General features: G+C 40.8%; 1 protein-coding gene across 1 annotated transcript in view; it reads left to right on the top strand.

The window, feature by feature from the left end:
- Nucleotides 1–16,764, top strand: part of CTNNBL1 (catenin beta like 1) — a 61,475-nt gene that overhangs the window by 12,669 nt on the left and 32,042 nt on the right. The window contains exons 4-10 of the mRNA XM_064521738.1: nt 182–323; nt 5,000–5,095; nt 7,452–7,545; nt 8,471–8,562; nt 11,603–11,675; nt 11,957–12,015; nt 12,776–12,924. Of these exons, the coding sequence (XP_064377808.1) occupies nt 182–323; nt 5,000–5,095; nt 7,452–7,545; nt 8,471–8,562; nt 11,603–11,675; nt 11,957–12,015; nt 12,776–12,924 (705 nt within the window). The remainder of the gene's footprint in view (nt 1–181; nt 324–4,999; nt 5,096–7,451; nt 7,546–8,470; nt 8,563–11,602; nt 11,676–11,956; nt 12,016–12,775; nt 12,925–16,764) is intronic.

Below are 16,764 nucleotides of genomic sequence, written 5' to 3'. Positions count from 1 at the left end.
GCTGGTAGTGAGTTCCGAGTCGGTGACTGCGAGGTGACCGGAGCGGGGTTGCGTGTAGCTGGGTGCCAACGTCTTGCCCGGTGTCTCGTGGAATGCCTCGTTCTCCCTGCTGGAAGGGCGGTGTCTGCTAAGCACAGCTGATGTACTTGCCTCTTTGTTAACAGTTGTTGTCTTGCATTAGGTTTATGGAATCTGAGCTGGATTTAAATGACATCATCCAGGAGATGCACGTGATTGCGACTATGCCGGACCTGTATCACCTGCTGGTGGAGCTGAACGCGGTGCAGTCTCTCCTCGGGCTCCTCGGACACGACAACACAGATATCCTTTACTGTTAAAGCAGCGCTCTTCTGGGAGGCTTTTTACAGACTTTTCTGTAATCTCTTATATCCTAGTTTCAGAGACTACTGTATATGTTTTTCTCTTCTTTCCCACCGTACTGAATTCATGTCCTTTTTCAAGTGAAAGCTTTCTTTGTTCAAGTAATATTGATTCTGGTTTTTTTCAGTGGTGGTGTTCTCCTTTCTTGTTTTATGCACTTTTCATCTGAGTGGCTGTGTTAGTGTGTGGATAGATGAACAACACAGGAACAACTAAAGTGTATGCTGCAAAGCTGATAGCCCTGACTACCTGGGAACTTTTACCTTGAATGGTCCCAGTAAAAGTGAAACTGGTTACCCCTTTTTCACTGAGGGCTGAGTTGTCTTATATTTTCAGCCACTTACCATGGACTTGCTCACTGTAATTTTACACCCTAATTTACAACTGTGATAAATTCTTCATGTATTCATACATTTTTATTTGGTCTTCTCAAGGTTTGAGTTTGTAGGTAGCCCATCCGGTTATATGAATATCCAAAGATGTTTCCATGATGAATCAGTTCTTGTTTCACTGAACCTGACCCCTATGTGCGGCTGTCTCTTTCTTCTCTAAAGATCTGAGGACATGTCAGAGTCTTCTGTCTATGCTGTATGTTAAAGACTTTGGTAATCCTAAACAAGGACAATGTTGTTTGAATATTTTGCTGCCTCAGCGCTTAGCCTTCAGCTGATAAATAGAATTCTGTTTGGCTTACCATTGTGCAGAGTCTTTAAAAGTAGAGCTCAATCTGTGTTGCTTTTAAAATATTCCCTGGTAGATTAAACTGAAAAATTGTGCCATGATTTGAGAGATCTTGTGTCTGTGTCCTGACAAATATTAGCGAATGGAAGGAGCAGTGAGGCCCAATGGGAAGCTTGCTGGACTTGGGACTTCTGACGGCTTTTCTTTTGCCTTGTTGTTGCCTCATGACCTTGGGAAAATCATTTAATTCTTGACTTTCTTGTGCTCTCTGTAAAGAGGTAGATGATGCTTGCCTGCTTTTCTGAGATGTTTTGAAATAGGCAATATTAAAAGGACTGGTAAGTGCTAGCTGTTGTGGTCTGATGCAGGGGTCTTGGTTTTCTTTTTTATCACTTTTCCATGTAGTACTATGTACTAAAGAAACCATAATTCATTCTTTCTGAGTGTGCAGTGATTAGAATATAAAAAACAGAACATAAAAATATTCTATTGCATAGCAGTTTCCATTACAAAACACTATTTACATGTTTGGCTGTTCTGACTTGTAGCTAACTTAACCTTGGTTGAATGCTGATTTCTGCAAAGTAGCAAACACTGCTGCTTGCCTTATCTGTGATCTATAATGGAAATTATTCTCAAGTAAATGTTTGTTAACGATTTACTGTTTTACAATGGGAATTGCCTACTATGCTAACCAGTTTCACGGTCGTCACAGTTCAATATTTTATTCTTTTTGCCAGACACCGCAGGCTTTTTGTGCACTATGTGTGTGGCATTAAAAGGTTATCTTGAATTTGTCATTCACAGAGTAAACAAACTCTAGGGATTTTGACTGGGATAGTAGGACTGGTTCATAGCACCCTTAAAAGCTGGAGTGTACAGGAATACAGCTTGCTATATCCTTTCAGCCATGAAAAACCGTGTCCAAAGGTCACGGCTGCTGTTGAGGACTTGTCAGGGTTTTCACTGTGAACTTTTCTTTAAATTGGTTTGCAACTTGCCTGTCAGTTAGTTTAGGGGTAGAAATTTGGCCTGTGAACTACAATTTTGGGAGGAAAAAATACTTCTTGGTATAAAACTGTTGATGTGTTTTCAGATATGTTGCAACCAGGACAGAGGCTGTAGTAATGCCTTTCTTATGGTAATGCTGCTGCTTTTTTACAGAATAGAAACCCTGTTGAAGTGAAGCATCTAGACATATAACAAAATAGGGTACAGCTCAAGTTTTCTATTGACTTTTTGTTAAAACTTAATGGGAAAAGATCTTAAAATGAGTTCTCCCAAGGGAATACTAAACAAGTGATTCTTCAGGTTTGATTTAAATTTAGTGTCCGGGGGGGCTCATGCAAGGAGAGAAAAGCAATATTTGGGGTAGAGGGGGGTGCAAATAATCTGCCGAATCAAAGAATCGGGTAGTTCTACACAGAACACGTGAATGGAAGATGATTGCCAATAAATTTTAATTAATGAGAGTTAGGAAAGCCTCAAGTGAGGTCTTGTTTTTCCTTCTCCTAAATTCTTTAGGACCATTGACATTGTCATCAGAAGCCTCAATAGAAGCTACCTAGATAGGAATGCCCTAGAAAATGGACTCTTCTGGCTGCTGGAGGGATTCAAGCACAGTTACATGGTAGCTGGTCAGTGGTCAAGTTGCACTTAACCATTTAAAATTCATTCTATGGATACAGCGTTTATGTTCATGTCTTAGATAACCTGTCTTTAGCACTAAATAGTATGAGTGATTAAAAAAAAATAATAATAACCAACTTGAGAACTTCTGACTTGGTGTGGCTTGGCCTTCCTTCTAGGCTGGGCTAACCGAACCCTAGAGAAACAATTTCCTGTTACATTCCTGTATCTCCTGTTACATTGGGGGTCTGTTTAGAACACTGTTAGATCATGGAGTAGTGTACACTGGAAAGGGATGCTGGAGGTTTCTGATCCAATATCCTGCTCAGAGTAGGACCAACTTCAAAGCTAGATCAGGTTGCTTAGTGCCATGCCCGACTGAGTTTTGATATTCTCTGAAGATGGAGATTCACCCACCTCTCTGGATGTTCAGTGCTGTGCCATTTTTCTGAAGAGTTTTTCTTTATATCTGGTTTGAATTTCCCTTGCTGCAACTCTTATGCTTTGTTTCTCATCCTTTACTGTGCACTCCGAGAAAAATCTGGCTCAGTCTTCCTTATAGTGCCAATTAGGTAGCGGCAGCCTTCTCTTCTATGGGTTGATCGCACCCTGTTCCCTCAGTCTTTCCTCCTATATTGTGTTTTAGCCCCCCGACCACCTTAGTTGTCCTCCACTCTCCTCAGTCCAATATATGTCTCTTTTATCAGGGTAGTCCGATTCTAGATGTTGCCATGAGTGCCAAGCAGCCGGTAAGTTCTCTCAACATGCTGATGTTGCTGCTGCTAATGCAATGCAGTATGTGGTTAACCTTCATCACCACACTGGCACACTGCTGACTCAGTTCAGCTTGTCCCCCAGGACTTCCAGATTCTTTTCTGCAGAGCTGTTATCCCTGCAGTCGGTCCCCAATGTGTGGGGCTGTTCCATCCCAGATGCAGGACTTGGCATTTGTTGAACTTCATGCAGTTTCTGTTGGCCCATTCCTCCAGCTTGTGTTGCTTAATAGTTGATAGATGTGAGTCCTTGCGGAATAAATGTAAAGCAGGTTGTTTTATCTTTATTTGTTTATTGAGTCATGCCCTAACTTGCTTTTAAGAATTGCACCCTGATACCTTTCAACCATGTTTTTGTATAAGCGTAAGTGACTGTGTGCCCAATAAGGAATCACCATGCTTCTGTTTGATTCCTGATGGCAGTTGCAGGTGAAAGTGAGAGGGCAATCATCTGAAGATGCATCCACCCATCATGAAAATGTACAGATAGCTTTGGCTTGGTTAAGGATTGCCATAGAGTATAAAAAAAAGTAGTAATCATACTGATGTATGTGTTCTGCAGTGCCTGCACATAGGTTAGCTTGGGATTGGAACAGGCGACGTTATTACAGGATTTCCTGAGACTAGATAAGTCAGGACTGTAACCTTATTAAAAATAGCTATATTAAAATACCTTTCTTGTTGCTGCTTGTGTGTCTGAGCAAATGCACAAATGGGAGACCTGGGAGGCTGGTTTGTTAGCCTGCGAATTTTAAAGATTCATCACAAAATTACCATATAGTACATGTTGAAAACTGCATATCCTGTTCTACCCCACTGGGAATTGGGGAAGATTGATCAGAGTGTCTGAGAAAATAAGAAAGTGGCTCTAATGAGATGGAATATGTCTCGTTGTACAAGAGAGCTATGTAGCAGTCAAGGGAACCATGCGTTATGCAGCCCAGTGTTAATGAGTGAAAATTGGGCTGGCGGAAGCTATGCTGTTTCTGTGAGGTACATGGTTATAGGAGCCTGCTGTCCTAATTGGGCCAGGCAGAAAGGGGTTTTCACTTCTGCTTCGTGCAGTGGCCTTGTTAGGTGCATGCTCTATCAGGTTAGCAAGGGTATCACTGAGAGGATAATACCCAAATCAGATTATTGTAATGCATTTTTCTGTGCCTACATTCAGTCTTGATAATGCAAGATGGTGCCTAGTTATACTAACTCTAGAATACTTATTTTTTAAAATGTCAAAAAGCAAATATCAAGCAACAGTAAGATTGCCTGACACAGTGAGCAGATGATGACATTTGTTTTATCATTCCTAATTGTTAGCATTCCTTGTGTGGTTTTTTTGTTTGTTTTGTGTTCCTGAAGACTGTCTTCTGAAGTAGTCTTGGTGCTCTTGGATCTGCTGTTCCTGTGCCCCAGTTGTGTAATGCATTACCAGCTGTTCTGGATCATGGCATGAGCATGCTGGCCTAAGAACAGAGAAGTGTTATTAAGATGTTAAATGCGTCTGTTTCCACGTTGGTTGTCCTTAACATCTTCCACATGTTTCCATAGCTGTGGTAGACTTGCTTCAAGAACTGACTGATATAGATACTCTCCATGAGAGTGAAGAAGGAGCTGAAGTCCTCATAGATGCTCTGGTAAGTAGTAAGCTCTAGCTTATTCTAGATGGCTTAACAATGGCTGCCTTATACTGCAGAGCAGTGAACACTCTGGAACTGTCACACTTTCCACAGCTGTGGTTTTATGTAATACCGGTACCGTGATGAAGTTACCTAATTCATGTGTCTGTTTTCTTATAGCTGAAATGCTGTAATTAGGGCTCTGATGTGTTACCTTAATGGAAAGCCAGGGTTTGGGGAGTAGGCTGTTCTTGCAAATTGTTAGACCACTTCCTTTTTTGGAAGGAACATACTCATATTTCAAAATCTATGTAGGCTGGGGGATTTTTTCATGCAGTGAGGGAGAATAAAGTAACATCTCTGACTTGGATAGTGCTCTACTGAAAATTGAAGCTTGCTTGGCATTTTTCTTCCTTTGCAGAAACGAGTGATTTCACCCTAGAAAAACTGAAATCTGAGGCAGAGCTCAGGTTGTTATCTGAAGGATAGCAGGGCCATTGTGATATTGTAGTCTAACCTCTTGCACAGGGAGACCAGTAGACTTCTACCCAGTAGTTGTTGTCAAGCAGAATAATTTGTGGCTGAACTGGAACATCTGTTACTATAGTGAGGTTACACTTTTCTCCTGTGTAAAAAGGAAGTGAAAGCTTGAAAGCTTTCAAGTAACAGAGCTAATACATTTTAAGGGTGGAGGAGAGTTTAGATTTAATGATCCTTTTTGCCAGAGAGATTAAACGACCTGTGTGCAGTAGCATCGCTGAGTCTTGCGTGCTCTCGGCCTAGTTAACGCTCTTGAGTGCTTCTTGTCTTCTGTGCTGATGGACTTCCTCTTTTCTTGGCATTTGTGCTGGGCGCCTTCTGCTGCTAGACTTGAGGAGAATGCCAAAAAGAGCAGAAGCTCTTTGCAGAGAAGTGATGCCCAGGAAAACTGAGGATCTACATGTCTGTTCTCCTTTCAGGCAGCTTCTGCTAGTGAATTGCTGCATTTGTGAAACATTCTGAATCGGTCTTGTTCTGTAACTATTATGTTGAAACTGAAAGACAAGGAATTATAGATTTTCTTTTGTTTGTTTTATTTATAGAAGCTCAGGGTGAGAAGGCGGTTTTGCTCCTACAATCCTTCTAGTCCAGTCACTGTAATGTTCCCTGCAAAGGTTAATTACAGTGGCCCTGAGCTGAGTTCCTCCAGATGGCCTCGGGGCTATTCTTAATTACTATCCCTTGATGGAAAGATTGCTGGATGAATGAAATGGAAGAGAGGAACTGGTAGAGAAGATGTTTTCTATAAAATGCACTGAGAGATAGTAAACCAAATAGAAGTTCTTTCTGTGTTTTCCTTGTCACCAGCACACTAATAATAGCCAAGCTTTACAGGTTTTGTTTTTCTCTTTGAAAGAAACAGGTCAGCCATATCTTGGGAGAAATGTTTAGATATCTGCTTTTTAGATGACTTTTTGTTTGTTCATTGAGAAAGTAGATATCTTTTAGGTTGCCTGTGAAGATTGTTGCATTGCCTTCCACAGCAGCTGGTACCTGTATTTTTCCATGGCTTCATTGTTCAATGTTCAAAGACAGCGTTTTGAATTGGAATGATAGTTTAAACTTCCCAGGCTCGCATCTGTGATTAGAAGCTCACCAAAGTCGTACTGGACTTTGTCCCATTCCAGTTTTAAAAGCAGACAACTTGTGCTAGATTTTTGATTAGGGGGCTAGGATCTCACTTGCAAATGTAGATTCCCATTCCTGCTATTGATTTGTTGTTTGGGTTTCATTAGCTCACTCAAGTCAACTTGGTATATCCACTGTACTACAATTGAAATGCAAGGCTGGTGATCATGTAGGTTTTGGATTTGAATATGCGTGTATGACCTTTGTTCCTTCAACTTTATCGACCTCTTAAGATGGAAGATAAAGCAAAAATGCAGATAGACCAGCAGTAAACAATTGAAAGTAGGAGACCTGCTTGCAGAGCTGACAGCTAGCTAATACTTGGTGGTTTGTAGTTTCTAGTGCTTAAGAATTCAGAGGGATTATAAATCAATTGGGGTGATTCAGGGAATAAAACTGTGACAAGGTTCATATTTTTCCTCCAGATGTTCTTGTTTCATGTGAAACAATTTTCTAATTAAGAAAAACATTGTGATGAATTTGCTTGATGAATTCTTTGCTAGATCTGAGATTTTAGAGCAAGGTTGTTAATATCTCCTGATCAGAGTCCTGTTTGGCAGTGTTTCAGTAGTGATTATTGATTTTTCTGTTTATATATATATATTATCTGTGTATTTTAATCCCTTTCTGATCCCCCTGTTTTCCTTCCCTCATCTTCCTTTTGCAAACCCTCTTTCTTATCTTTCTCATGACCATGGCAATTTAGGTGGAGGGCCAGGTTGTGGCCTTGTTGGTCCAGAATTTAGAGCGCCTGGATGAAAGTGTAAAAGAAGAAGCTGATGGTGTCCACAACACACTTGGTAAGTGGTTGTAGTACAGCATCTTGCTTCTTTCTGTATTTTGTACAAAGGGAGGTTGGGTTATCCCTCCGCTTCCCTTCCTCCCCTACCTTCTTTCTCTTAAACTGCCAACACTGAAGTAGAGAAGCTAGTATGAATTTCATTCAAGCACAACTTTAACTCACTCATAGTAAAGCATAAATCTGTTGAGCTAGTGTTTTTGCATGACTGCTTCCAAGGTGCCTCTTCCCAAAGTGATTATGTAAGAAGGTGCTGATATATAGATGAAATTCTGTGCATTGTGCCAAAAAGTGTATTTTACTGACCATGTATTTACTCTGTATTCATCTATGAACCGTACTTACTCAGTTGTGAGAGCTCTTCATGTCTTAGCAATATATTTAACCTTCAGGTGGTAAAAAAACTTACATTTAAGGAGTATATCATTATCCCTCTGCTCCCCAGTCTTAACCATCAGCACAGTTACTGTTTTGCAGTGTGTTTCCATTATTAATACTCAGACCATCATCCACTCCTTTCAGTCGCTCAGGATGGTAATTCCTTTGATTCCCTATCAGTCTGAGGACTGGAAGAATGAGAGATACTGGAAGCAAGAATTTTGGAACTTTTGCTGATGCTGTTGTGCAGGATCAGCTCTTGTTAGCTTAGGTTTGTGCAGTGGAAGTTGCTACTGGAATAAAGGGAAGATATCTTAGTCTTCTTCCAGCAGGTGCTGGTATCACGTGTTAGCAGTGGAAAAATTAAGTATTGTACACCTGAGCTTAAGCGTCCATCAGAACCAGATAGTTTTATAAATAAGATAAATAACTTTGAAAACAGCAGTGCAGCTGTAGGAAGGACCTGGCAAAGCAGTGTTGATACAAGTGTGGGCTGAACTGCAGAGGGAGGGGGGAAAAATGAATGTTTTCTGTATCTGTTTTCTCAGCAATTGTAGAGAACATGGCAGAATTCCGACCAGAGATGTGCACAGAAGCTGCGCAGCAAGGCCTCATGCAGTGGTTGCTCAAGAGGCTGAAGGTGAGCTTATTTTTCTGTTGCCATTTGAGAGAGATCACAATAAAAACTGACAAGCCAGTGGTCTGGAATCTAGTGTATTTAAGATAGCCTTGGGCCTTTAATATTATGCCAAACACTGTTACTGGCTCTTTTGATTTGTATAGGTTATCTTTCTTTGTGAAAACAGCGAATTCAAAACTCTTCTCAAACTGGAAAATGTCCCTTTTAATTAATTGTAAACTAGCAAAATTGAAAGAGCTGACTTTGTATAAGAAGGCTCCACACAATGTGGTTTGTCTGAGAGTAGCAGTGATCTGATTTTTCGTAGTGTTTGCCTGGGAGAACATCTGTAATGTGCTTTCTTGAATGTCTTTGCTTTCTGCCTGTTTCTGTGGGCATTCTTCTTGGTAACGTGTCCCTGATCGTGCCACGAGAACTATAGTCTTGCCATTATTGCAGAGTTGGACACTTGACAGCACTACAAAACAACACTTGGGCTGCAGCAGTGATTTGATTATCCTGAGTAGCTGTGTTACCATTGCGTTCCTAGCTCAAGCATCAACAGTGCTAGAGCTCTGCCAGAACCTGCCTTCCTTTTGTAGACCAGTTAGTATGAGCTTAAAACACCACTCAAATCAACCCAGGTGGGGATTTTTGTGTGTGTTGGTAGAAGCCAAGTTAAGGACAAAAATCAAGTTACAATTCAGGGCTTGTATTCTCTGTGTTTTTAGTTTAAATGGACATACTTTATCTTCTGTGCCTATTGTAAACTTCTTATAATAGAAAGTGTCTTCGTTCTGTTTGTATAGTTCCTCTGATTCCTGGTTCATGATTAAGACCTCTAGGAATGTAAAAAGTTGATCTGTAAGCAATGAAACTAATAAAGCCCATTTTTCTTATGCATTTATTTCCTAACCTCTGGCACATTCCTGAGTCTCAAGTGTTATCTTTTATTCATCTGGTGCTGTTGGTGGCTTTTTTCTTCAATGAGCTCATTTAATTGCCTTTTGAACTCGGATATACTTTCTGATATTCTTAGCATCCTGTGGCAGTGAGTTACACAGTTTAACTCTGTCTTGTATGAAAAGATACCTAAATGTTCCCTGGAAGAATATTCTAGGAAATGAATTGATAGTTTTACTCATTTATAGAGTTACTGAAGAAAACTTAGTGATCAGATTCTGGGCTTTATCTGAACTTCATTTGTAAGACATTATTAGCACTTCACTTCCACACTTAAATATCTCTGCAGGTAGGCCTCTGAACCACAAAATATATTCCAGCAGTTTCCTAAGCATGCAGATATTCCTCTGAGCTGCTTATGTACTTGTTAGCAGAAGCAGCCTATAATTTCTGACTGCAGGTAGTAATGTAATTATGGTTCTTTTGCTTAAAAACAAAAAATAAAGTTAATTTTATTCCAGGCAGGTACGTGCTGAGTGCAGGTCTGCTGTCTGCCTTGTAATTTTTCTGGCTGCTGAAGGACTTAGAAACTTGGGAAAGCAAAATAATCGCAACTTGGATTCCACTGGTTGATGCAAGAGAAGATGAATGTTTAAGGCCTGAGAAATTGGTGCTCAGTGTGTGCATTTTCTTTGCTCTTTCGTGTTGTTTTCATCTGCGTTTGGGGGAAGTGTGATCAGGCGGTGTTTTTCCTTGCTTACAAGATGTCGTTGTGGAGGGTTGCATGCTCATGAAACCTCCTTCAGCGACCTTTGCTTTTGGCAGTACTTGGCTTTGCATCTTTCGCCCTGACAGACATGTGCTTAGTATTAAAGCCATATCTCATCATCAGGGTGGAGCGTTGTGATGCTGAATGCTGTCTGTAGGATGAATTTTAAAATCGAGGTTCTGTCTAGGAGTCAGTAAGGACATCTGGCACACAGCATAGGATGTGAATTTCCATTTTCTGCCTGCATTTCAAGTTGCATAATTGTATTCTGACTGTCAGAATTGCCTCAGAAGTTCAGATGGAGAGCTTAATAGCTTACTTCTCCAAACATAAGCCTGGTTTGAATGATGCTTTGTGCGGCGTTCAGAGAACAGAACGTTATTTCCCAACGCTCGTCCTACGACAGCAGTTGGTATGTGCTGTAATAGGAGCCGATAGAGTTGTATAGCACCCAGCACCTGCTACCTTCCCCCTCTTGTACCTGCTTAGAAATGGTATGTAAATACCATAATCCATAGAGTTGCTGGGGATCTTTCAGAATGAAAAGCTTTATTTTAGAGTCCATACTTTATGGCATTTTGGATTTTCCTGCTTTTTTCTGTTTTTATGTTGCCTGATGCTAGTGTATTGTGACCTTTCTTGTGGCAGCAGATTGAGATAATTGGCCCATATGTGGCTGCGTGCAGCCAGGTTCACTCAATCAAGCTGTGGGTAGTCCTGTGTTTGGCAGGGGGAATGTGGGTGACAAATGGTATGTTTTAAGCCTAGCGCCTATTACTACTTAGTCTTTTTCTCCTGAACCGTGGAATACAAATAGCTAGTTAGTGATTTGATTTCGTAATATGACCTTTTTTTTCATATTTGAATATGGAAGAAATGTATGAACCGAAAGTTATGCTGCTGTGCAGACTAGCCCTATCTTGTGTTTTTCTGGTTGAGACATCATGGTCCTCATATCAAAGTTTGAAAGCTACTAGTTAATGCTACTGTTATGTGTTTTCTGGAATTCAATTTCTGGTGGCAGGTGCAGACCTTCAGAATAGGGGTAAGCCCATGGGCTTATATAACAGTAATGGAAAATTTATGACAAGAAAGATTCTTTCTTGCAGCTGGATCCTTTTTTCCTCAGGGTTTTTGAGCCAACTCTGGCAAACCTAATTATGTAGGACAGTGTTGAGGATCAAAGTTGAGTTCCCCCGCCCCACGAACCCTTGTCACCCCTGAATCCATGAAAATTATTATTTTGTCACTGAATCATATGGTAAAATTACTGCTGTTGTGTTTTGTTTTAAGTGTTGCTCATGCGTTCAGTGATGATTAACATATTCTTCAAATCCAATCAAGCATAAAGTGTCCTCATGGATTTCTTGGTCCTTCTTTCACCAACAGGCTAAGATGCCTTTTGATGCCAACAAGCTATACTGCAGTGAGGTGCTGGCTATTTTGCTCCAGAATAATGACGGTGAGACATGCCTCTGATATTGATATTCTGTTAGGATAGGATCCAGGCTTGTTTCAGATTGTGACAGCGCTCTTCTGCCTTTTGGCTTCCCTTTGCTTGCTCACACTTTCTCTCCTTCTCTTTCTCCTTCTCCCTTTCTCTCTCTCTCACTCTGTCTTCAGCTTTTGTACTCTGTCAAGCCATATTGATTTTGTTTGCTGATGTATCAGTGTTAGATGGCTGTAAAATCTGACAGTTAGCTTCATTTTTCTCTCTCCATTTTTTTTCCCCCTCCTGTCTAGACAACAGAGAATTGCTTGGGGAGCTGGATGGGATCGATGTGCTGCTTCAGCAGTTATCTGTGAGTAATTCGCAAATACTCTGTCCGCCATCAAGACGCTCACAGGCTGAGTGTGAGGGAGCGGAGCAGATTCTAGGTGTAGCACTGTCCTAGAAATCTCTAGGTACTGAAGCACAACACTGCTTTATATTTAGCAGTGGTGTAGTGCCTGAATGACTTCCACACGAGCTTATTGACTGTGGTTAGTGAGGTTAATCCCTGTTTTACAGATGTGAACGTTGAGGTACACTGAAGTTAAATGATTTTGTTATAACTATACAGAGAGTTGGAGATGGTTAGAATTTGGCTGTCTGACATTCTCCATGCCAGATGCCGGGGTGCGTTGCCTCTCTGATTTGAGCTAAGTGTAGGTAGTATGTTCTTTGCTCACTTTTATTTCTTGAGCAGATGGTAGCATTGCCAGTAAGTTAGGGTGCTGTGGAGCAGATCCTTTGGGCATTATGCCCAGTAACAATAGTTTTGTGGTTTGTGTAATCAGGGAATATAATATGCCTTTCCCTTTGGAGGCCCCCCATTGTTTTTTCAAGTCGTGTGTTAGACTGCTGCTCGTTTGGTACACAGTCAGGGCAGGAAAGGGCAGGAGAACTACAAGTGGGACTGCATCAGTGATGTGTGTGATTGCTGCTCTGATGACTGTGGGCTTATGCTTATCAAATGCTGAGGGCTTGTGATGTAAAATGTTCATGTATACTCTACATTGGTGTGGACCACATTGGGCCCTCCACTTTGGGGGAATTTTGTTCTGTTCTTTGTCATACAGGTGTTCAAACGACACAACCCTAGTACAGCAGAAGAACAGGAAATGATGGAGAATCTGTTTGACTCTCTTTGCTCCTGCCTAATGCTCAGTTCCAATCGTGATCGTTTCCTGAAAGGTGAAGGTCTACAGCTGATGAATCTCATGCTTAGGTACACAGATAACTTTGATTTTTCTCACCTGCTTTTGCCCTATCAGCACATGTTCTGGCTGGATATTTATATTTTTCCCTTTATAAAATTTTTGTGTTAGTATGTTTATCTTTTTTCAGCGTGTTAGTTGCACCTTCTCTGACCTATAAGCTCCACTTCTTGTCTTTAGCTTTGGTCCCTAAGAAATGGGGCTATCACAATAGCTTCTGGAAAATAACAGTGTAGGTCTGTCTGCCACACGCCCAGAAGAAAGAATGCTATAGGTCAGGCCGCTAATCCTCTAAGGATTTAAGACTCCTGTGAGGGTAGGAGGGAAGCTTGGGATGTTCCTAGGGAGGTTTTTTTCTTTGTTCCCCAATTCAAGTTTCATGGTGTTGTGCAGCTTCCGAGATGGTGAGTTTGTGGCTGTTAATACAAAAATTGCTTTTGTGAAATGAGCATAAATGTGTATTTCTTCTTGTGAGTTGTTCTGTCACAACTTGAATCTCTAGGGCTCCTCTGCCACCTCTTCATTTTTCCTTCCTAGCCTAGTACTGAATTGTATCCTCTCTGAGTTGACTCTGACGTCCTCTAGACCTCTGAACTGCACGCAGCAGGGGCTTTGTCTCGCTTTCCCTGGTGTTCTGAGCTGCATGCAGTGCCTGGTTAGCAAATGCCAACGAGAAATGATGTATTCCTGCAGCGCATGGCTGGGTAATGTGCAGCAGCAGGGAACTGAATAAATAACCAAATGTGGATTATTCAGATAGGAACGCTGGGTTTTCTTGAGGCTAATTAAAGAAAGCCTCCAAAACTAAGGACGAGAGGGAAGCCTCCCTCTGCCACTCGTACTAAGCTGCTAAGCTAGCCTTGCAGAACTAATTACTTGAAGTTCTTCTGCCATGTGGGTGTGACTTAGTGTTTCAATTTTTAATAGCTTTTTCCCCTTTTTTTGGACTCTGCTGTTTACCATCCTCTGTACCAGGGCTTCAGCTGGAAAATTATGACAAGAGGAAAACTTCTGCCTGGACACTTTGAACACTTTCTTCTTTCTTTTTTTTTCTTTCTTCCTGCTTCTCCTCCCTCCAGTAGTCATGAAGGAGTTCTAAGGGACAAAGTATGATTTAACTGCCAGCAATATCTGTGCTGCTGTTCAGCCTCTACATAGGGCTGAAGTTCTGAAACGCTGAACATGTGAATGTTCATCTGGAAGTAACCCTGGAAGCAGGCCCCTGCTGTCATAGGCAGTCGTGCCATTAGTTCCATCCATTGACATAAACTGTTTTAAGATGGAATATGGATATTTTCTGGTCTCCATTGTGCCTAATTGAAGAGTTTTCTAAGACCTCAGTCTTTTGATGCTTAGGAACCTGTTTTATTCTGCGGTCTGTATGGGACTGGTAAAATGAGAGTGGAAGAGGAAAAAAGTTCACAGAACATTTTTTTGGAAGTTTTTATCACTACTCTTGTCTGATAAGCAGGGACTATCCTGACAATTAGATTTATTTTTTTCTTCTTCTTCTAGTCTAGTTAGGTCAGTAGAAAACTTCAGGTTGTTCTTAAGTGGCTGTTTGAGCAAATAAAGAGGGTTGATAGGCTGACTGATTCTCATCCCTAAACAAGCTTTCTTTTTGGCCCTGACTTGTACCACACTGCAAATCTCATCTAGGGTGAGTACTGCCTAGTTGGACATAAGAGAGAACTTCTCACTCCTAATGATGCTTTCAGATTAGGGTTGAAAGTGTTAAGTGGAAACCTTTATTGCTAATCCATGGTCCTCATCTTTCCACAAGCTGCCAACCTTTTTTTAGTATTTCACGCTAGCCATACTGTTGGCATGCCAGTTCATTCCTACATCGTAGTACGCAGTGGTCTTTTCAACCATTACAAATATTAAGGCAAAAATTTCAGGATCCTGACCCACATAATCATGCATGTAACTTAAAATAGGTGAAAACAGTAAAACTCTGCATATGCTTAAAGCTATTTTCATACTTAAAACTTTGGCCGAGTCAGTCACAATGCTTGTTTCCTGTCTTGAAGTTTTTACTTTTGATGGAAGTGATATTTATATTTCCTTATCAGTGCTATAGATTTGTTTGCAGTAGGGATTACACAGATGCAACTGTCTGTTATTTAAGTAGTTAACTCAGATCTTCAGAACTGCAGGGTTGTGGTGCTTATCTCTAATGTCTCTTGGCATCTCTTGGAAACTAACTTTTCAGGTCCTATGATGTTTTGACAGTTAATTAAGTTAGTTAATTGAAGTAGTAAGAAAATGATGTTAGAGCTAAATGCTCTACAGATCATCCATTTGGGATGATTAAGGTAAAAAGGTGGTTTGTGGTGATGAATAGTAGCAATAAGATGCTGCAAGAAGGCGGCTACATTAGGAGGAGAAACTTAAAACGTCTCAGCTGCTGCCATGGAGGTGTGTGCTTAGGCAGGTTTTGCTGTGGTCAAGGGTAGAAAGCTCTGCTGGATGCAGTGCCTTCACTAAATAATAAATGAATTAAAAATACTGTGCATACTGGTTACTGCCAGTGTAAATTGGTGAGGAAAATAGTTTGAAAGCTTCAGGGGGTGTGCTCTCAAATACCAAAGTAAGACATGTCTGAAAACTAGCACTGCAGGTTTTCTTGATGTTTTAATAACAAGAAGGTATTAAATGGCTCTTATGTAATCTTGGGGAATTTTCTTGATGTGTGTTTGGAAGCTCTTACAGTTGCTCAGATTTTCTTGGATGCTTCCAAGTGCAGGCTAGCATTGTAAATAGGGGGTCAAACTTGATAGTTGTGGTCCTGAGAACTTCATGGGAAGATTATACTTTTGTACCTTCTTGATATCTTAGTGGGAAACAACAAAGAAAAGAAATGTCATTCAGTAGCGATTGACTACTTCATCCATAAACAGGACAGAATATTTTTTCTCTCCTATCTGTATCCTCTGAAGATTGGGAGAGATCTGGATTTTTTTTTAATTTACTTTGAAGGAGGTTAATCATTGTACCGTAGTCTGTGCAGATGAAAGGATGAATAAGCAAAGTTGAAAGTTTATTGACATGATGCGAAATAGATAAGCTGTATGAGAACAGAGATATCAGGCTTGAATCTGCATTTCTGTCTTAAAGAATGTAGCGTTCTGTATCTAGTGCTTCCAAATACGTTTAGAGATGCAGTGTTCCTGCATAGCTGTTCTGTTAATGGTTATGTGCACAGAACTCTGGAGAACTGTAGCATCTTTCAGCTGAACACTGAACGGATACCCAGGAGATTCCTTTGGACAATAAAGTAAGGAAAATGGGACTAGTTCCCTTTATGCTGAGATTTAAGCTTATGGCCATCAGCAAAAGATGCAGCTGTCTTGTGTGAGTTTCTGCTAGTTAATGGGGAGCCAGAAGTGGCATCTGAAAATGAGCACGATCCTGTTTGTGCAGTTTGCATGCATGACCATAGAAAGCGATGACCTGGACTTGGTGCTGTGATCTCCGCTTTGCGCTCTTGAGGGGGGCTTGCAGTAGGCCCTGGGAATGCAGCGTCACAGAGAACCAACCAAGCAGGTATGTGTAAGGTAGGTAAAAGGGTCTAGAAGAAGATCAGATTAAGGAGGACAGAGTTTGCGGACAGTAGAAAAAAAAATAGTATTGAAGTAGGATGAGATCAAGGATATATGCAATTGTTCAAGGATTCACATCTCTGCAGTGGTGGAGGCTTGTTTATTTTATGTGGTATCTTTATCAAAAATAAAATGTTTTATCAATACGGTGGTAGCCACCAGCAGAAGGTTTATAAATGTCACGTAGAATTAAATTCTTTCTTCAACCACAACTCAACTTTATTTTATTTTTTTTTAGGTAAGGAA

The sequence above is a fragment of the Dromaius novaehollandiae genome, chromosome 16, assembly GCF_036370855.1.
Source record: "Dromaius novaehollandiae isolate bDroNov1 chromosome 16, bDroNov1.hap1, whole genome shotgun sequence".
NCBI classification, from domain to species: domain Eukaryota; kingdom Metazoa; phylum Chordata; class Aves; order Casuariiformes; family Dromaiidae; genus Dromaius; species Dromaius novaehollandiae.
This window is presented reverse-complemented; position numbering and strand designations above follow the sequence as displayed.